At 53.8% G+C, this 20,293-nt stretch overlaps 2 protein-coding genes across 4 annotated transcripts; both read right to left on the bottom strand.

Moving 5' to 3' along the window:
- Positions 1–193: 193 nt before the first annotated feature.
- Positions 194–2,077, bottom strand: B3gnt4 (UDP-GlcNAc:betaGal beta-1,3-N-acetylglucosaminyltransferase 4). Its single transcript, XM_059249209.1, has one exon. The coding sequence runs from the start codon at positions 1,501–1,503 to the stop codon at positions 424–426; it is 1,080 nt and encodes a 359-aa protein (XP_059105192.1). The 5' UTR covers positions 1,504–2,077; the 3' UTR covers positions 194–423.
- Positions 2,078–4,016: 1,939 nt separating this feature from the next.
- On the bottom strand, positions 4,017–15,344 carry LOC131898363 (leucine-rich repeat-containing protein 43-like). Of its 3 annotated transcripts, none has more exons than XM_059249500.1 (9): positions 15,209–15,344; positions 12,716–12,954; positions 11,955–12,169; positions 11,015–11,400; positions 5,942–6,083; positions 5,531–5,737; positions 5,256–5,444; positions 4,901–4,934; positions 4,017–4,185 (listed from the first exon to the last, which is right to left on the bottom strand). In XM_059249500.1, exons 1-9 carry the CDS (start codon positions 15,313–15,315, stop codon positions 4,058–4,060), a joined length of 1,647 nt encoding a protein of 548 aa, XP_059105483.1. In that variant the 5' UTR covers positions 15,316–15,344; the 3' UTR covers positions 4,017–4,057. The 3 variants fall into 3 exon arrangements, with proteins under 3 accessions (XP_059105483.1, XP_059105486.1, XP_059105487.1); XM_059249503.1 differs by having other exon boundaries at positions 11,015–11,397; XM_059249504.1 differs by lacking the exon at positions 4,017–4,185 and adding an exon at positions 4,227–4,320.
- Between the last annotated feature and the right edge of the window lie 4,949 nt (positions 15,345–20,293).

The following is a 20,293-nucleotide window of genomic DNA, read 5'->3' as shown; positions in this document are numbered from 1 at the left end:
AAGATTTATGTTTATAATGTCCTTTGTCCCTGTGAGCACACCTCAGCTAGGGAGTTCCTCAGCATGACAGTGTTCACCTGGTGCTCCCCACAGGGCTTTTCCAACACACGCTTCTTGTTCGCTCCTTCCTTCCAGAGTTTCTCCTCTGTGTCCAAAGGAAGAGAAGTTTGGTGTTTGCATTAAAAAAAAAAAAAAAAAAGTCATGATGCAGCGTCTTTCCTTCACTGCCTAGGTGGTAGGAGTTGTGGGGGCCCTGGCCTTCCGGCAGCATCCACTCCCAGTCAGCACATGCTCCACAAGTTTGCCGGGTTGCAGCACTATGAATCAGGAAAGGTTGGTGGCACTCATTATAAAAATGAGTTCATTTCCTGCTGAGCAGCAGGGACTGATCTGTTTCTCCTGGTACAGGAGTCAGCAGCTACTCTAAAGCTGTTGCTCAACCCACCCCTCAGGGCTAGGCTGGGGGGTCGCTGCACATGTGAGCCCCTCATCTGTCACCAGTGCCCACATGTTCCACATCTCCAGGGGGCTGAGACGGTGCACCAGCAGGAGTCCTCTGTACAAGCAAGGGTCCCAGTTCAGGGGCTGCTGGATTCCAAACGTCTTGAAGCCAGCATGGTGTATGGGGCTCACCCCCAGCTTTTGCAGGCACATCCCCACAAAGACATCATCAATGGGGAAGAGTTCTGCCTTTTCCATGGCTGTGTGAAGACGCCTCACAGTAGCCTGGGACATAACATAGCCACCTCCTCCTGCATAAGGTGGATAGTGGCGGGCCCTGTACATGGAGAATGGGATGAAGTATTTGACCTTGGTGTTCCTGTTGGGCCGGGCCTGGTAGATGACATCGCCCACTAAGAGGTCCTGGGCAGGATCCCGGCCCTCCAGGAACTCGAGCACATTGGGGACATGGATGAAGACGTCATCGTCCCCCTTCAGTATGAAGTGGGCCTGTGTGCAGGCGGCAGCCATCCAGCGCTGCACATGCAGCTCCTTGAGTGTCAGGTTGAAGAAGTCCTCGGCAAAGTTCCACTGCAGGATGTCATCGAACTGCAAACTCTCATAGGCCAGCAGCTGGGCTGGGGGTACAGGCCCTGCCACCCCCAGGAGGAACACCAGCTTCACCTGCCGGCCCCTGACCCAGCTCCCAGCCCGGCCCCAAGTGCTCCTAATGGCCGCACGCTGCTCGATATGGCCAGGCTGTGACTTGATGACCAGGAGCAGGAAGGTGTCCCTGGCACACTCGGAAGGCTCCAGCAAGATGGAGAAGTTCCGGCAGTGTCGATAGGTCAGGAAGAGGCGATGGCGGCTGGGCAGGGACAGGGAGGCCTTAGCAATTGCTGGGTTGGGCGAGCACTGGCTGTACCGGGGCCTTGGCAGTGCCCTTGGGTGCTGGTGGACCTTGGAGCTCACTGCTGGTGTGCGCCCCTTCAGAAAGAGAAGGCAGCAGAGCAGCAATGCCACGAGGCTGCAGAACAGCGCGCAGCCCAACCTGCGCAACATAGTCGAGGCCCTGCAGGGAGAGAGCGCCTGAGCTAGGCTCACACGGCCCTGGTTTGGGGAGAAAAGTGAGTTACCTGCAGCCCCTCAGCTAAGTCCTTGCCCGACTCTGGGACCTTTGTCTTGGTTTTTCAAAACAGTCGCATTTTTGAGTAGTCCCGCCTCAGCCTCCCCAAGGGCTGAGATTATGGGCATGAGCCACTTTGCACAGGTCTTCCCTGGAGGAAAGACTAGAAACACCTGCCTTCCAGGTGCCGCCCTCTTGGCAGGGCTCAGCAGCCAGCCTCTCCCTCCCACCTGGCCTGTAGCTGTCGTAAAGCTGAGACATAATAAACACACGGAATTTTAGAGAAAATAGCATAGCTTCAGTCTTGTGTCACGTATTATAAGCATTAAACCTAACGTTCTGAGCTTTCCAGATTCACAACCGATGAACCAAAGCCTAGAGTCAGCCTGGCCTCTGGCAGGTCCTGTACTGAGTTTCTGGGTGATACAGCCCGACACATCAGAGTCCCAGGCCTCTTGGGAGAAGAAACTTCATGACAGGGCAACAGGCCATGGTGGTTCACAGCACAAAAGTCACAGCTTGAGAGGTTAGGGGGAGGGGCAGGTCTCATCCAAGGAACTACAGCTTGGGCTACATGCCACCCTCCCTTTTCTCTAGAGTTCCGGTTCACGAAGTCTTAGAGTGACCCAAAGACAAATAGTATTCACTGGAGTAGCCTGCGGTAACACAGCTCACCCTTACTTCCCATTTGTCCCTCCAGGTGTGGCCCAGCCCTGTCTTGCACCCTGCCTAGTAAGTTTTCTGATCCCACCCACCCACCCCCCAGGCAGGATCCCATGCCCCCCAATAACATCAATCCTGCTGTATAGCCACAGATGTTAAACATCTGACCGTCCCGCCCCCATCTCGGCAGTGCTGGGATCATAGGCAGGTTATGCGGTACTGGGAGGCAGGCATGCTACAACTGAGCCACACCCCCACCCCCCATACAAGTCTGCCTCCTTCCCCTGGAGCGTGGAGCCACAGCCAGAGCCAGCTCCACACCTACACATGGGGACCCGACTCACAGGTGTGGCAGCCAAATCCCTGAATACACATCACTGCATCTTTCCCATTCTTCTGTACAAAACCGTCTCTCTGGGTCAGCCTCGCCCCTGTTGTCCTTAGAGATGTCCAGAGCATCTCTCCTAACATCCCTAGTGTTAGCCAAGCAGCTAGGAACACCCTGACAGGCATGAGATAGCCCAGACAATGCTAATGAAGTGACTGAGGAAAGGTTACAAGACCTTGGGACATTTGAGCAAGTGCTTGAAGCCCGGGAGCAGAAAGTGACAGGCTGAGGGAGCAGCCAAGCTCCGCGCTGGAGCAGGAGCCACGCAGACAATCTGAAGATGAGGAGAGCATACGGGGGTGGGGGTGGGGTGGGGTTAGCGCTGCTCATTAGAGAGAGCTGGGAATGCCTCACAAGGCTGAGCAGCAACACCTGGGGGTGGAGTCCAGGACTAAATATGTGCCTATGGTTTTAATGTCATTCTTGCTGTGGCTTAGGTAACAGGATGTGAAAGACCTGGAGGGAAGGTGGGGACCGAGGCTGCTCGAAAGCTCTTAGGCTGCAAAGCGGGGCTGGACCTCGCGGAGATGTGGGGGCCCGGGGAGCTGTAACTGCTCCAGGATCTCAGGTGTGAGAAATGGATCGCGGCTGTGCCAAGTCCGCTGCCGCCCGCCTGCGCCGCTCACCGAGGGGCGCTCTGGTTTCTCCCGTGACCTGGTAGCCCTCCCACGCCGCAGCGCCCCACACCCACCCAAAGTCCCCGAAAAGCCCACTTCTCCGTCCCGCGGGACCGGATCCTCCCACCGTACCACTCGCCCCGGGCTCTGCGCGCCCTCGCCCTGGGGGTGTCGGCGGCCTCAGGCTCCGGCGAAAGGACCCGAGTCAGCTCCCTTCTTTCAGCTTGCAGCGCGGTGCGTCCCGGCAACCGCCCGGAGCAGAGCCGAGACGGAGGAGCGACAGAAAGCCGGGCAGAAGAGGCGCCCGCAGGGTGCGGTCCCCGTCCCTCCCGGTACCGGGATCCGGGCGCCGCAGGCCGCGTGACCTCACGCCCCCACCCAAGACCTACCTGAGCTCCCGTGGGGACCGCGCACCTGCAGAGCCTGCGCGGCTTCTCCCGGTGTGCGCTAGGAAACCCTGCTGGGCGGGGCTTCGGGGGGCGTGGCCCCGGGGCTTCGGGGGCGGGCCCCGGCGAAGGCGGAGCTCCGGGGGGAGGAGCAAGGAGCGGGGGCGGGGCTCCAAATGGAGCAATAGCGAGACTCTTCTGGGCGGGACTCCAGGGGGCGGGGCCATGTGGAAGGGCGGGATTCCCGGTAGGGGCGGAGCCCGAGGCCCCGCCCCACCATGCTTTCGGTCCGCGGTTGCCTCTGTGCATAGGTAGCCGCTGCAGCGCTCCTCCCCACGCCGGTTGGGCGGCCCGCGCCACGCCCCTTTCCCCAGATCAGCCGCTACACAGACACCCAAGCTCCGGCCGCAGAGCAGCCTTTCTTTACTCTCCCCGGCTAGTCAACCAGGCTGAGGAATGCTTCCTCCCCCGAGCGGTACTGTTGCAGCTGGATCTGGACCTCCACGGTCAGAGGCTCCGGCTGGTACACGCTTTCGAAGGTTGGGACTGCCGTTTTTGACTTTTCTGAGAAAATAAATGTGCCAGCAGATGAGTCCCAAGGGCTAGGCTAGATAGGCTGCAGGTCTCCCCGATCTTGGACGTGCTCCTCCCTCATCCCGAAACTCTAGCCCTGTTCTCTGACCTAGAGGAACTCAGCTTCTGAAAGAGATCAGGCCTAGGATGTTTGCCGTAATAAAGAATAAGTTTAGGAGTTGGGGATTTAGCTCAGTGGTAGAGCGCTTGCCTAGCAAGCACAAGGCCCTGGGTTCGGTCCTCAGCTAAAAAAAAAAAAAACAAGTTCAATTGCATCTATGGAGATCATTGAATAAGGCCCAGCTGTTTGAGCTGCAAACGAAATTAGGTGCTTTTTGCCACCAAGCCTGACGACCTGAGCTCCATCTCCAGGACGCATTTGTCCCTCTGACCTCCACGTGCAAGCCACGGCCCCCCGCACAAAATAAATACATAAATAATTAAAAAGAAAGAAAGAAAGACACCGAGGATGTAGCTCAGTTCGTGGAGAGACAGGAGGACCCGGCCCACCCCTATCCCGTCCCTTCGCCTTTCCCAGCACATCACAGCCTGTCGCTGGCTGCTGCACATTAGGGGCTATCAGGACGACCCTGGACTTGCTGGATGGAAGTCATTCTCAGTCCCCTCATTCCTGTGGCTCTACACCCAGGCTGGCCCCTTGGCCTCGGTCCTCACCCTGCCCTCAGTGGCCGCCGGTGGGTCTTACCTTTTTTGGGAGCTTTCTTTATCTTCTTTGAATCCTGAGAGAAAGAACCACAAAGCCAGATGCTTGCTGGGACGGACGCCGACCCTGAGACTGACTCTGGGGGCCACCCACCCTTCCCTGGACCTTGGGTTCATCCAGGAACTGGGGGAGAACTGGCTCCTGCTGACCCGGGCCACACTTGCGAGGAGCTATCACCATGCCAGCGACCATCAAGGTGCCCAGGCAGCCCTGACATACAACCAGGCCCCCCCCAACCCAACCCCACCCCTCCTGACCTCACCCCACCCCTGCCTGGCCCAGCGAGCTGTCCATAAGGACGGAAGAGGGGAGGCCGAGACAAAGGGCCTCGTAGTACCCTGGCATTCGTCAACTTGTCAGACTCCAGGGTGCGGACCACCCCAAAATTACACACGGTGGTCACCGCTGTCTCCCCCGCCAGCAAGGGCTCCAGGTACACCAGGCCGCTACCCAGCACGCGCAGCACGGGCGGGTCCTGGCGCAGTTCCCTGGGCGGCTCCTTTTTCTTCTTGGGCGCCTTTTTATCCTGTGGGCAGGGCCACCAGCGCAGGTGTGAGCAGGACTGGGCTGCACTGCCCTCCCTGACCCCGAGGTGACCCGAGCAGGCCTTACCACGACCTTGGCCGCCTCCTCTGCCTTCTGTTTTTTCCCCTTTCCCTTGTCGTCCTTCCCCTTCTTGTCGTCCTTCCGCTTCTTGTCGTCCTTCCCCTTCTTGTCGTCCTTCCCCTTCTTGTCTTCTTTCTCCTTCTTGCCGGGCAAGGGACTCTTGGCGGGCAAGGGACTCTCGACCGGGGTTGGCAACACAGGCCAGGAGAGAATCTAGAAGACAAGATCGAGCCTCAGGTGAGCAGGGGAGGCTGGCTACTGTGGCCCCAACTCCACCTTGTCCTTTCTGGAAAGGCTCTGCCAGGCAACTAGGGAGGAAGCAGGGGTATGAGACCATGATGAGAAAAAGGTCATCGGGCAGGATGTGGACCCGGAACCCTCCAGCCAATGAGAGGCCAGAGCCCCCGCTCCGCCCACCTTCTCCTCTACGATGGTCACGGTGGTCCCGGCCAGCAGGAAGGCCTTGACCCGCACCAGCTCCTTGAGGGTATGCTTCATCTCATAGTTGCAAGGAATGACGTCCGTCCAGGGCTTTCGGACGGTGCTGAAGAGGACCGTCCTGGGGAGTGAGAGACACGCGGTGTGAAGGTCAGGGGCTGTGCTGGCAACCTGGGGCAAGGCTGCCAAGGGACACCCAAGAAGACAGCAAGCACCCACAAGTGGTGGGGGACCAAGACCTGGGCAGGGCAAAGGAGCCAGAAGGCCAGGAAGGAACATTGGCAAAGAGGCAATCAGGGACAGAGCAGAGGCGCTCTTCTGGGCATGCTCAGTGTGGAACAGCTGACCAGCTAGAATACAGAAAGGTTTTTGTTTTTGAAAGTTTCGGTGGCGCATGCCTTTAATCCCAGCACTTGGGAGGCAGAGGCAGGCGGATCTCTGTGAAATCCAGGAAAGGCGCAAAGCTACACAGAGAAACCCTGTCTCAAAAAAAAAAAAAAAAAAAAAAAAAAAAGGTTCACTCTATAACCTTGGCTGGCCTAGAACTCACTAAATAGCTGGTGCTGGCCTCAAACTTGAAGTAATCCCCCTGCCTCTACTACCTCAATGCTAGAATTGTTGGTCAGTAACCACTATGCTCAACTCCAAAGTTTAAAAAGCAAAACCAGCAAAGTGGGGGGCATGTGACTAAGTAAACAGCAGAAAAAAATAGACTTTAAAATAAAATGTGAGGCATGGTGGTGGTGGTGGTGGCGGCGGCGGCCCACACCTTTAATTAAAATAAAAATAAAATAAAATGTGAGTACAGGCACATAATGGGTCACGTGGTAGACTGCTTGCCTATATGCACCAAGTCCTGGGGTCCATCTCCAGCACTGCACAAAACCAGATGTGGTGGCACATGCCTGTAATTCCAACATCTGGGAGGAAGGAGGAGGAAGTTGAGGAATTCAAGGCTAGCCTCAGCTACATAGTAAGTTCAAGGCTAGCTTGGGCTACATGAGACCCTGTCTTAAAAAAAAAAAAAAAAAGACAAAAATATCTGAAGCCAAAAAATGGACAGCAGACTGGACAGGAGAAATGAACAACTCAGCAATGTTGGGACAGACTTGAAAACTATATTTCCAGACTGGCAAGATGGCTCAGTGAGTAGAGCAGCTTGCCACCGTGCCTAAGTATCTGAGTTCTACCTCTGGGACCAACATTCGAGACAGAGAGAACCGACTCCTGAAAGTTGTCCTGTGATCCCCACATGTGCTTCACGGCTTGTCCCGTGCTCCCATAAATAAATCCATGAAGTAACAAACCGTCATTTCAACAACGGGTAACACAGGAAACTTGAACAACCCTGTAAGCTAAGTGGACCTAGCAGTCGCCTACAGAAGGCCCAGCATGACAGTGGCCCACACAGGCTCTTCTCCACGGCACCCTGGACACTGGTTTTCTTCCAGGTCTTGATACGTTGCTGTGGCTGCTCCCAGATTCCTGGGTTAAAGCAATCCTCCGGCCTCGGCTTCCTGCGTAGCTGAGACAACAGGTATAGGACTCAAGAGATTTTTACCGTCTTTGCTATTGGCTCTCTCCTCCTCCTCCTCCTCCTCCTCCTCCTCCTCCTCCTCCTCCTCCCTCTTCTTCACTACTGGGGATTAAACCCAGGATCTTGTACATTACTTGAACAAGAGCAACAGCCTGGGCCTCCCCCAGCATGGCTTCATGATCTTCCAGTACACACTTCACTGGTTTGGATTCCTAACGTGCTTCCTAGACTCCTGTACAATGAAGCTTGATAGTATTAAATAATAATCTTCATTTCCCTCAGCTCTTGGCAACTCCATCCCCCCTCCTTTTTTTTTTGCCAATCTCTATGAGTTTGACTAAAAATCATAAAAATGGAAACATGCAGTATTTATTAATCATTTGTGATTGGCTTATTTCATTAAGCAGAATGTCCTCAAGATTTACCAATATTGCCAGTGTGGTGACCCATGGCTTTAATCCCAGCACTCCGGAGGCAGAGGCAGGCAGATCTCTGAGTTTGAGACCAGCCTGGTCTACAGAGCAAGTTCCAGGACAGCAGGGGCTACACAGAGAAATCCTGTCTTGAAAAACAAAACAAACAAAAAACCAACACCACCAACAACAAATCTTCCTTTCATCAAAATTCATATTAAGTGTCTAGAGGGTTGATTTGGCAGTTAAGAACACTTACTGCTCTATCCGAGGACCAGGGCTCAGATCCCAGCACCCACAATTGCATGGCTCACAAATACTTGTAATTACAGCTCCAAGGGATGTGACTCCCGCTTCTGACTTCTGTGGGTACCCATACAACACAGGCGGTCACGTGTTTATGTGGCAAGCACTACACCTACTGTGGGAGCCCACAGAGGTTTCCCAGTGAGATCTGAGCTTGCTTTACCAGCGGGACTGCATAAGAAAATGATTGGACCACGGGTCTGGTTACCAGGTGTTTGGAAGGGTCTGCACTTGGCTGTATCTAGCAAGGGGGAGGTCTTTTGCCTTGCTCCTTGGCCTTGTTATAAAAAGCCCTTTTGAATAAAGTTCTGGGCCGGTGGATAAGGATCCAGGCCCTCCCGAGGCTATCCTGTGTTTCTGTCTTTTTCTCTCCCCTCTGTCCTTCTATCTAAATCTCTTATCCCTCTCTCCTCAAGAGTACCCTGGGGTAAAAAGGTGGGGGCTGGTCCCCCACAACCCACTGAGCCATCTCCCAACCCAAGCACTTGGGCTTTGAACTCTCTAACTGGTCAGAGTTCACTGGGTCTGGACAGTCTGCACACAGACAGTGTGGAATTGTAGATATCAGGCAATGGTGCCCATGTGACCAGACTCCAATGAAAACAGAACCGCCTGGCTTAGGCAAGCTTCTCCATGAGACATCATTTCTCAAGATCTGTCACAGCTTGTTGACCTACTGTGTGACCCCAACATGACTCTACTAAGACTGGACTCTTAGAAGCTTAAAGTCTGGGCCTGATTTCCTCTGGACTTTCCCCACATGCCTCTTCATTCATTCATTCCTTCATTCCTTCATCCATTCATTCATTCAGAGACACTCATTCTATAGCCCAAGCAGACCTCAAGCTCACAATCCTCCTGCTTCAGCTTCCTAACCTAGGATTACAAGCATCTATTACCATGCTCACCCTATCTCTTTCTCTCTGTTTTTGAGACAGGGTTTCTCTGTCTTAAAACTCACTCTGTAGACCAGGCTGGCCTCGAACTTACAGATATCTGCCTGCCTCTGGCCCCCAAATGCTGGGATTAAGGGTGTCGGCCAACACACCCAGCCGCTTACCCTCTCTTACTAATATTCCCCCAAGTAAAAAAGCAATGATAAAAATTTCCTCAGCTTGAGCCCTGCCGAGCAGCACAGAGTACAGGAGGTCCCGGTTCAATTCCCAGCATCAAAACTAAAGGCAACAAAAGCAGACGACTCAGAGGGGACCCCCCTCGGCTCTTGACCAGGGTCAGCTGAGTCCATCCCTGCTTCTTTCAGGGCATTGGAATCAGGACAGCTGCTTCCCTGCTCCATCATCTCCGTCATCCCTGGGAGCGGAGGCCCCAGAATCCAGGCAACACCGGCTCCCGGGATCTCAGCGAGTTTAAATCGGGTACTCAGCAGAGGTTTAAACTCGGTGCAGCTCGGTCCTAGGGATGCTCTGCAGACGCTGAGACTCCCAGCACGACCAAGCCCAACAACTCTTACAGCCCATGTTAGAAGCTAACCTCTTACTCCCCAGGAGCCCAGAGTGGCAAAGCCCACGAAAGGTGAAAGCCTGTGAATCAGAGCTCAGCCACGTTATGTTTAAATAGCCACATTGTTTCCTGCATTCTTATGAAAGCCAGCAGGAAATTCATCACTTGGATACATACATGTGTTTGTGTGTGTGTGCATGCGTGCATGCGTGCGTGTGCACACACATGAAAACTGGAGTTACTAGGCAACAAAAACCTGGTTGGTAGGACTGGTGGTGCCTGGAATTCGAGCTACTCAGGGGCTGAGCCAGGAGGATCACAGGTTCAAGGCTGGCCTAGGAAAGTTAGTGAGTCTTTGTATCCAAGCACAAAGGGAAAAAAGGCTAGGGGTGGGGGCTCCACCATAGAGTGCTTGTCTAGTGGCAGGAAGCCATTGCTTCAGCCTCTAGGACTGCGACCAAAACAAAGAACCTAGTGCCTGGAACCGAGTGCCTTTGCTACATTTTCTATGAACACATCCCAGATGGATTGAAAAGCTAAAGGGGGTTGGAGAGACGGCGCAGAGATTAGGAGCACCAGCTGCTGCTCTTGTAGAAGACCCAGGTTCGGTTCCCAGCACCCACGTGGCAGTTCACAACCAGCTGTAACTCCAATTCCAGAGATCCTGTAACCTCTGGACTCCTCAGGCATCAGACACATATGCAGTACACTTATGTGCATGCAGGAAAAATACTCATACACAGAAAGTAATCACGTTTGGTGTTTTTGGTTTTTTGTTTGTTTGTTTGTTTTAAAGAAAAGCTATAAGAATCCAATTCCAGCCAGGCGGCAGTGGTGCACGCCTTTAATCCCAGTTCTCGGGAGGCAGAGCCAGGCGAATCTCTGCGAGTTCAAGGCCAGCCTGGTCTACAGAGTGAGTTCCAGAACAGACACCAAAACTACACAGAGAAATCTTGTCTCGAAAAACACAACAAAACAAACAAACAAACAAAAAAACAAAAAAAGAATCCAGTTCCAATAGCTGAGATGGAAGCTGTCCCACATCTTCTCCATTGACAGGAGAGTCGACCTTCCAAAGAATTTTACCCCCCCACCCCCAGGCATCTGGAGGTCCGTTGTACTGAGGGGAAGGTTGGGGCTCCAGAAAAGAAGGGTCTGTGGCTAAGCCCAAACCTACCTCTAGCTCACAGCCTACAGGCGGGCTAATGAGAAGGCCCGGCCTCGGTAGTTCTTTGTGGCTCAGCAGACGGACGGAAAGCTCGGACGGAAAGCTCGGGAGAAGCTGCAAGAGCAGCCCTGGATGCCCCACCTACCCCAGCCGCCTTCTACCCTTACCCTGGGGACGGACAGAGCCGTGCATCTATGCGTGGCCGCAGCTTTGACAATTCTTCTGAAGAGTCAATGGACTGCGGCAGGGGGGCGGAGCGGATGGAAATGGTCGTCTCCGACTCCTCCATATCCGTTATCCCAGACTCTCCGGAGTCCTCGGCCATCAGATTCATCTCAGCTATAAACTCAGACATCTCCTGGGACACGTCCTTGGGGGACTCTTGGCGCGTCTTCTGACGGCCACCCCCCTGGCGGGGCTGGCGGACCTGGCGGGCTGGGCGCTGGGGCCCCGCGGGGCGGCCCACCGACAGAACCTCCTGTTGGTCCTCCTGCTGGCCCTCCTCGTGACCCTCCTCATCTAACTGCACCGTGCTGGAGGAGGGCTCGATCTGCTAGCAAAAGACGAACATGCCTCAGTGAGTGTGGACACGGGCAAACGTCTGGGTACTTTATGGATCTGTGGTGCTGGAGATGGAGCGCAGGGTCTCACGCCTGCCAGGCAGGCGCTTTACCACTTAGCCATATCCCAGCCCTACACCACCTTAAAGCATGATCCGACACACCAACTTAGGAGACGGAGACAAAGGCCATCTGAACAAATACGTCAGGCTTCTCCACCCACGTGGTATCCTTGGGTTTGCCTGAGATGCAGAGGCCAGGAGGGAGATATTGGAGAGTGGGCCAGGGACAACCGTCCTGAGGGGAAAAGTCTGCTCTGCTTCCTGAGGTGTCCCAGGGACAGGAGGTGAGCATGACTGAGACTCACTCTGCCTGGGGAAGGGACGAGCAGGCAGAAACCAGGTCCCTGAATGGAGGAGACGCATGATGCTGTGCTGGAGATTTTTTTTTTTTTTGGGGGGGGGGGCTAAAAAGCTGTTCCGTGTGCACACAAAAGCATGCAGGCCTGTGTGAAGCCCACTCCGCGCCCCAGATTGGCAGGGCACACCTCAGCCAGAACGCTGTCAGGCTGCATCTCGGCCATCGCGCTGGCGAAGGCGTTCCTTTCGCCATCTTCGTCCTCCACGAAGTCATAGGTCACGTAATAGCTGTAGCTGATGAAGGGGCCATCAGGTCCCGGCTCCGGGTCCAAGATAGAGGTGTCCATCACCCCCCTGACATTTCCAATGGTCACCACAAACTGTGCCTCACGTGCCAACATGTCTGCAAGGAGTAATTAATGGTGGCAGGCTGGAGGGACCGGGGCTGGAGTAAGGAAAAGCAAAGACATAGGTCTGGTGACCTCCTCACCCCGCACAGTTAGAGCCCCGACTCTGCCAAGTTCCGTGGGAGTGAGCCGTTAGATACTTTGAAGCCTTGTTTTCCCAGTTGCCCAATGGGGGTGCTGAGATGTGGCAGAGACAGTTCTGAGAGAGGGAGAGAGAGGTGGGAAAACCTCTGCTACCCCAGCTGGTGTCTGTGACTGCGGCTGCCACTGGCCCCGTCATGTCACACCGCTTGGACCGTCAAAGGGCTCTGATGCACCTTGTATCAGGAGCCACAAGGGGGCGATGTCAAGCCACCACAGAAACAAGATCTACGTGGAACAGAAGCTGCCCCAAGTCCCGACAACCAAGGAGGTCCTACATAGAGAAAGCCCAACCAAGGTAGCTCAGTGTACCCGACCCGGGTTCAAGGGCAAACAGCTGCTGGCGAGCTTCTGGGACTGAGGTGGGTGAAACAGAGGCCGGGGACGTGTGAGGCACCTACCACCGTGAATGCTGAGTCCCCGAAACTGGTGCTTCTCGCTGGGGGACACGGTGACGTCATCCAGCACGCAGAGGTGTGTCAGGCTGTCCACGGTAAAGCCACGGTAGTATGGCACCAGGGCCAGTGGGTTCCCCTGCAGCACTAGCAGCCTCAGGTGCTGCAGGGTGCTGAGCCCCCCTATCATGCTCTGCAGGTCGGTCAAGTCGTTGAAGCTCAGGTCCAGGGAGACGAGTTTGGGCCTGGAAGGTTGGCCAAGCTACTGGTTAGGAAGTTCGGTGAGCGGGGGTATGGCACTCTGGGCCACACACCTTGTTCTGTCCCTGGACCCAGATCAGCTCTGGAGCGTGAGTCTCCATTCTCTTCCAGCACACAGCCTGAGTTCCTGGACTCTCCCAGCGCCCCACCCCCACCCCCCCACCTCACTTCCACCTGCACCTCCCTCTCTGTTAACTAGCAGCCTAGTGCCGTGCCTCTAGAACATGCTGGAAGCCGCTGGAGGAGGGTGGGGAGGAGGGGGAGTGTGGGGATCAGGAAGAAGGGTGCACTGGGCTGTGGCACCCAGAGATAACGGAGCTGGAAATCTCTCTTCAAAGCCCTAACGGCCATGGCCACAGGGAGCTGGCCAGCTCATGTTCTAGGGGACATGGGAGAAGAAGAAAGAATATTCTAGTGTGAGCACGTGAGACAGGCAGGCAACGACGAAGCCCAGGCCTCCGGTGGGGACCAAGACGCAGGAACAGGCAGAGTTCTGTCCGATGCCACAAGCCACAGAGCAAGCCGACTCCGAGACCAGAAGCCGAAGAAACACCAGGGAATATTGTCCCGGCAAATGTCATGGTCTCCCCAGCGCCCTTCCCGCGGGCTGAACCCAGCCTCTTCACTCCCTCTGCTCTGTCCCCCCTCTTCCCACGGCCTGATCTGCTGTGACAGTCGCTGGCCAGTCCCTGGAAAATGGCATGAGGAACACCGCAGGGGATTGTCACAGGCCCTGCACAACATCACCCTTCCTCAAGAGAACTGGGGAGAAGTGGAGTCCCAGGAAAGAGTCTCCCTAAATGGTGGGGTTCATGCAAGCTTCTTGTGAAGTCCAGAGCTGGCATTAAGTCCAAGGTTATGGTATATATTTTGAATCAAAAAGCCAGATACTTGCTCTCAGTCAATGTCATGAACCTAAATTGGCTCTCCCAGGAAGATCAAGTATGGGAGATAAGATGGTGTGTGTGTGTGTGTGTGTGTGTGTGTGTGTGTGTGTGTGTGTGTGTGTGTGTAGGGGGTCCTGTCTGTCTTGTTTGCTGAAGGCAAAGGACAATGGAGGAAGGAATCCCAGTGGGCCTAGAGATTATGCAGATTGGCTGAGAACAGCAGAGGAAGCCTGAGCCTGAGGTCTCCAGAGAGGGCCTTCCTTTCCCACTACACCTTTGGTCTCCAAGAGGCAATGGTTGGACCGTCCTTGAGACACTGGGGTAGGGGTGAAGGAGGGGGATCAGGAGTTCTACCATATCTTCAACTGTGTATTGAGTTTGAGGCAAGCCTGGGCTACATTAGATCCTGTCTTCCAAAGAAAGGGGGTGAGGGGAAGGGAAGGGGAGGGGAGACATGGAGAAGGGGCAGTATAAAACCCCACCTATGGAAATACCCTCAGGTGCTGAAATCCTGGGGCTCCTCCCAGGGGCCGTCCTTCTGCCCCAACTCCCTGTGACAGACCGCCTTTTATAAGTGGCATCTGGCTGGGGCGGTGGTGGCGCAAGCCTTTAATCCCAGCACTCAGGAGGCAGAGGCAGGCGGATCTCTGTGAGTTTGAGGCCAGCCTGGTCTACAAAGCGAGTTCCAGGACAGCCAGAACGGTTACACAGAGAAGTCCTGTCTCGAAAAACAAAACAAAACAAAAAGTCGCCTCTGATCTCTTCATACTTCTTGCATCCCGAATTTTAAGTTTTCTGCTGTTAATACACAGAGGAGACAAAAACTAAGGATGGAAAGGGTGCCCTGCACAAGCTCTAATGGACGTTCAGCGACAATGGAGCACCCCAAAAGTTGTCTCTAGGACAGTGGTTCTCAGCCTCGGGTGGTCTGCTCCTTAGAAGACCTTGGGCTCTGCCTCTCCAGATTTTTGATGACCATGAGGAAGGACAGGGAGAGGCGGAGCCCCACTAGCACCCAGCAGAGCAGCTGGAGGCCGGTGTCCTGCTAAATGTCCCCCAGACTGAAAGCATGATCAGCTGAAACGTCACAGGACTAAGCTGAGGACCCCTGTCATCAAGTATGGATTCCACTCATCGCTACCGGCCCCGGGCATCCGTGTCCTTCCTGGAGTTTCAGTGGGATATTATGATTGAATGAGAACATAAACTCCTAGTGTGGCCTTAGCAGCCTTAGCAGCCACGTAGAAGTCACAGAACAAGCAGGGTCGAGTCACCCACACCCGGCTCTTAATGCCTCTCCCCCCCCCCCCCGCAACCCCCCCCCCCCGTTTCTCCCAGCCTCCCAAGTTACCAGTTGTTGGAGGTGACATACAGACTCTGCAAAGGGCCCAGCAGTTTGTTATGGCCTAGCCCCAAGTGCTGCAGGTTCGGGGGTGCGGGTGAGCACAGACACTCCATGCTGCTGATCAAGTTGCCGTACAGCTCCAACACCTGAGAAGGGGCAGCGTCAACCGTGACTGGAGGGGTTTGTCTCACTCACCACAGGCCACCCCCTACTCCTGCCCTGGGAAAGGCAGAAGGGAGTTGGGGTTGCCAACTTGCTTAAAAAAATACAGTAGGAGGCTGGGGTGTAGTAGCTGGACTGGAAGAGACCTTACCTAGCATGCACAGGACCCCGAGGGCCATCTCTATTACTGAATAACCTAGCGGGTGGTATCTTCTGTAATCCCAATATTTGACAGGTAGAGGCGAAGGATAAAGAGTTCAAGGTTACCAGACAGTGGTGGTGGCGAACGCCTTAATCCCAGCACTCGGGAGACAGAGACAGGTGCTGTGGGATGGTCTGTATGTCAAGTGTGTTGCTGATTGGTCAATAAATAAATCACTGATTGGCCAGTGACCAGGCAGGAAGTATAGGCGGGACTAACAGAGAGGAGAATTGAGAGAACAGGAAGCTGGGTGGGGAAGACACTGCCAGCCGCCACCATGACAAGCCGCATGTGAAGATGCCGGTAAGCCACGAGCCATGTGGCAAGGTATAGATTAATAGAAATGGATTAATTTAAACTGTAAGAACAGTTAACAAGAAGCCTGCCACGGCCATATAGTTTGTAAGCAATATAAGTCTCTGTGTTTATTTGGTCGGGTCTGAGTGGCTGTGGGACTGGCAGGTGACTGAGATTTGTCCTGACTGTGGGCCAGGCAGGAAAACTCCATCAACAGACAGGTGGATCTCTGTGAGTTCAAGGCCAACCTGGTCTACAGAGTAAGTTTGAGGACAACCAGGGCTACACAGAGAAACTCTATCTTGGAAAAAACAAACAAATAAACAAACCACAAAACAAAAACAACAAAAAGAGTTCAATATCATCCTCGACTACATAGTGAGTTCAAGTCTGGGCTAGAATACAGGAGACCATGTCTTGAAAAAACAAAAGGGGGGGGGGTCTGAGAATTAGTATAAGCCCTTGCTGCACAAGCCTGCTGACCTGAGTGTGATGCCCAAATCCCAGAGTGGAAGGAGGGACACAATTGTAAAGCTGTCTTCTGACCGCCACACATGTACCACGGCACACGTGACCCCCCCCCAACAAAACAATAACATTTAAAAAAAAATTACTGTAGGAAGAGTGGGGTGAGGCAGCATGGACCTCCAACCCCAGTACTCAGGACTCTGAAACAGAAGGTTCTCGAGTTCCTGCCTCCCTTGGGCTACACAGAAATTCCAAGTCAGCCTAGACTGCAGAGCAGCACCTTGTCTCAAAGGAGAAATGAAATGGGGGGGTGGGGGTGGGTAGGAAGAACATGCTGCCCCAGCCGGGGAAGGTTCTTTACAGTTTGGAAGGGAGTGGTGGGTCAGATGCATACAGCCTAGAATCCTCTTTTTTTCCCCCAGTTTTTCGAGACAGTGTTTCTCTGTGTAGCTTTGGAGCCTGTCCTGGATCTCGCTCTGTAGACCAGGCTGGCCTCGAACTCACAGAGATCCACCCAGCTCTGCCCCCTGAATGCTGGGATTAAAGGCATGTGCCACCCCCTAAAACCTTCTTAACCCATGGGAATACACAGGGGCGGGGTGGACCACAGAATAAGCCCTGATTTAGCAACATCCTTTTCTTCACGTGTACTTGACTAAGGCCCATCTGGTACTGTCTTGAGCACGGGCCCGGGACAAGGCACAGAGTCTCCTCCAGCATTGACCATCAGTAGGGCCTTCTTGATACGCTTAGCATGAGAAAGTCTGGTCTTATCTGAGGTGCGCGCGCGCGTGTGCGTGTGTGTGTGTGTGTGTGTGTGTGTGTGTGTGTGTGTGTGTGTGTGTGTGTAGAGGCCAGGAGACAGCCTCAGCTTCCTCAGAAGTCACTTCCTTTGTTTTTGAAACGGTCTCCCATTGACCTGGAACTTACTATACAGACAGGCTGGCTGGCCAGAGGGTCTCAGTGATCCCCCTGTCTCTGCCTCCCCAACACTGAGATTAAAAGCACACCCACATTTTTCACACGGGTTCTGGAGAGCCAGCTCAAGTCTCCATGCTTGTAGGCAATTCCTTTACCCAGAGCTGGCTCCCAAGCCCCTCACCTATTGTTTTAATAGGGTGAAGTTTAGATCCTGCAAATTTGCCGTTTCAAGCATACAGTTCACAGGCTTTTAATTACACTCACAATGCCAGCTCCCACCATCACCTCAAACAGACGTTTGAAAGAAACAAAAACAAGCAAACAAAACCCCCTCTAAGCAGAAAGTTCTCCGGGTTCTTCCCAGGCCCCGTGACCTCTACTGGCCTCTGTTTTTGTGGACTTTCCCCTTCTACATATTGCATTAAGTGCAATTATACCTAAGATCCCTCTCTCGGGGCTGGAGAGATGGCTCAGCGGTTAAGAGCACTGGCTGTTCTTCCAGAGGACTCGGGTTCAACTCCAGGACCCACACATGGCAGTTCACAACTGTCCATGACTCCTGTTCCAGGGGACCCGACAATCCTACACAGACATACATGCAGCAAAACACCAATGTACATAAAATACAAATAAATAAATAATTAAAAAAATCTCTCTTTGAAATCTGGTTTCATTCATCTAGTGTGATGTTTTCTTCTTTTTTTTTTTTTATTATAAGTGAACAATACTCCATTGCATGGAGAGACCACATTTTGTTTATCTGTTCATGTGGCCACAGGTCTCAGGTCATTGTTGTGAGTAGCAGGGCTAGGAAACAAGACCTTCCTGGGTCCGTCCTCCCTTCCTGTTCTTGTGGGCATGCACCCTGGAATGGAGGGAACTGCTGAGTCCAATAGGATTATGTTACTTTTTAAGAAACATGACCTGTTGTTTTGCTTATTGTTTATTTGTTTGTTTTTCAAGACAGGGTTTCTCTGCGTAGCCCTGGCTGTCCTGGAACTCACTCTGTAGACCAGGCTGGCCTCGAACTCAGTGAGATCCACTTGCCTCTGACTCCTGAGTGCTGGGATTAAAGGCGTGCGCCACCATCGCCAGGCCAAGACCTATGTTTTAGAAGAAGCCTGGGGCTGGTCTTAGGCACACAGCCACCCTGGCCAGAGCTATGCAGGGGCAGGTTAAGAGCAGGCCCTCCAGAGCTGCCCTGAGCCTCCGTAACAGAACCTGTACCTCAGTGTTGGGGGCAGATTGTTAGCATCGATTTCCTCAATTTCGTTGGCACTCAGAATCAACTCCTCCAGCTTTAGAAATTTCAAGAGGTCTTTATTCCACCAGGCTCACCTGGAAGGAGAGGAAGGGAAACTGAGGACTCGGGTGAGCCAGGCAGCACTGGACATTCACCCAAGAAAGGTAGCAGCAGTGTTAGCTACTCTCCTGCTGCTGTGACAAAACCCAGGACAAAGTAACTCAAGGAAGAGTTTATGTGGCTTTTGGCTCCAGAGGGCCAGGTGTTCATAACGGAGGGGAAGGCCGGGCAGCCGGAAGCTGAGCGATCACACTCCAACCACACCCGGGAAACAGAGAGAACAAGGAAGTGGGGGTGAAGCTACAGGCCCTCAAAGCCCACCCTCAGGGATGGACTTCCTCCAGCAAGGCTGCCCCTCCCAAAGGTTCCACTCCCTCCCCAAAAGAACTGGGGAACAAGCCTTCAGACACCCAAGTCTGTGGGGGACACCTCTCAGTCGGAGTACCGCGACTGGTCATCCATTCCAGGGAAGCCCCAGGTCCACCCACTTCCCACCCTTTCCTCTCCTACATCACCGCCCACGGGGCAGTTTTGAGGGTTTAAAGGGATCTCTTCCAGCCCAGCCCTGACTCTAAAAGCAGGCTTTTGCTCTCCAGGCCGGTATCCTGTGTCCATCCTATGTTGGGTCATGGGACTCCTTGTGAAAACAAGGAGTCCTTCTTCTGTCTACAGAGCACATGAGCCCAAGGAACTACCGCTGTAAGGGGGACCAACCCCTCAGGGCAAATTCCGTCTTGCTGACAGCTGCCATTTAGCTGTTCTTGAGGCCAAGCAAACAGTGTCTCCTGAGACCAGCAGAGGTCCTGGAGCACACATAACACTCACTGGCATGGTCTGGTTTGGTCTGCACCCTGTAGTCCCAGCCTGTACTCAGGCTTGCCTAGGTCCCTCTGTGTACTCAGGCAAACAAAAGAGGATTTTGGTAAATGGGGAGAGTGGAAGGATGTAGGGATGTCTGGGCAGGGGAGGCGAGTGTTTGCACCCATCATTTCCATCAGCAACTCAATAAACACAGTAGACTCACCAACATGAATTTCAGTGAGTCATTCTTGGGCTGTTGGCACTTCCTGTTAAATTTTACATCTTCCAGAAAAATCATGTAACAGTTTGCCCTGCCTGGTCTTCCAGAATGACTGTGGGTCAGACGGAGCAGGGCCTACCAGCTGCCTCCTCACCCTACCCGTGAATCCCAATTTCCTGTGCCCTCAGGACACCAGAAACCCTTCCAGCTGAGCTTCCTTCGTACAGTGACCGAGTTTCTAGTCTCCAGGACTGGGGGGTTCCCCCAGGACTCAGAAAAGTCCCAGACAAAATGGTATGAGTGGGTCACAGGAGAAGGAAAGACTCAGGAAGGCTAATTGTCCTTCCCATTTTTATGTCTTATTAATATGACAGCTTTTCAAAAGCAGGCCTGCTTGATGTTAGCCAGCCCTCTCCAGGTCCTCTCTTCACACTCTAAAAAGAAACACTGTGGTCCCTTGAAAGGTCCCTAGGAAAACTGGGGGAGGACCCACTGTAGAGTCTGCAAGGAGTTAGCCAGAGAGGATCCAGGATTGAGCTCCTCCGGAGTTAGAAACGGAGAGACAACAGACCCCGGGATTAGAGGGACAGAGTTACACAACCAAGGTCACCGAGGGCCCTCCTGTTGCCCAAGGAGAGTTCTAATGGACAGGGTCCCCCAGGACAGCTCCCGAGGCTGCCCTCTCCCTCCCTTCCAGAGCTCAGCCCGGCACTTACC

The sequence above is a fragment of the Peromyscus eremicus genome, chromosome 23 (assembly GCF_949786415.1).
Source record: "Peromyscus eremicus chromosome 23, PerEre_H2_v1, whole genome shotgun sequence".
Classification (NCBI taxonomy): domain Eukaryota; kingdom Metazoa; phylum Chordata; class Mammalia; order Rodentia; family Cricetidae; genus Peromyscus; species Peromyscus eremicus.
Note: the sequence above shows the minus strand (reverse complement) of the source record. Positions and strands in the feature narration are given on the sequence as shown.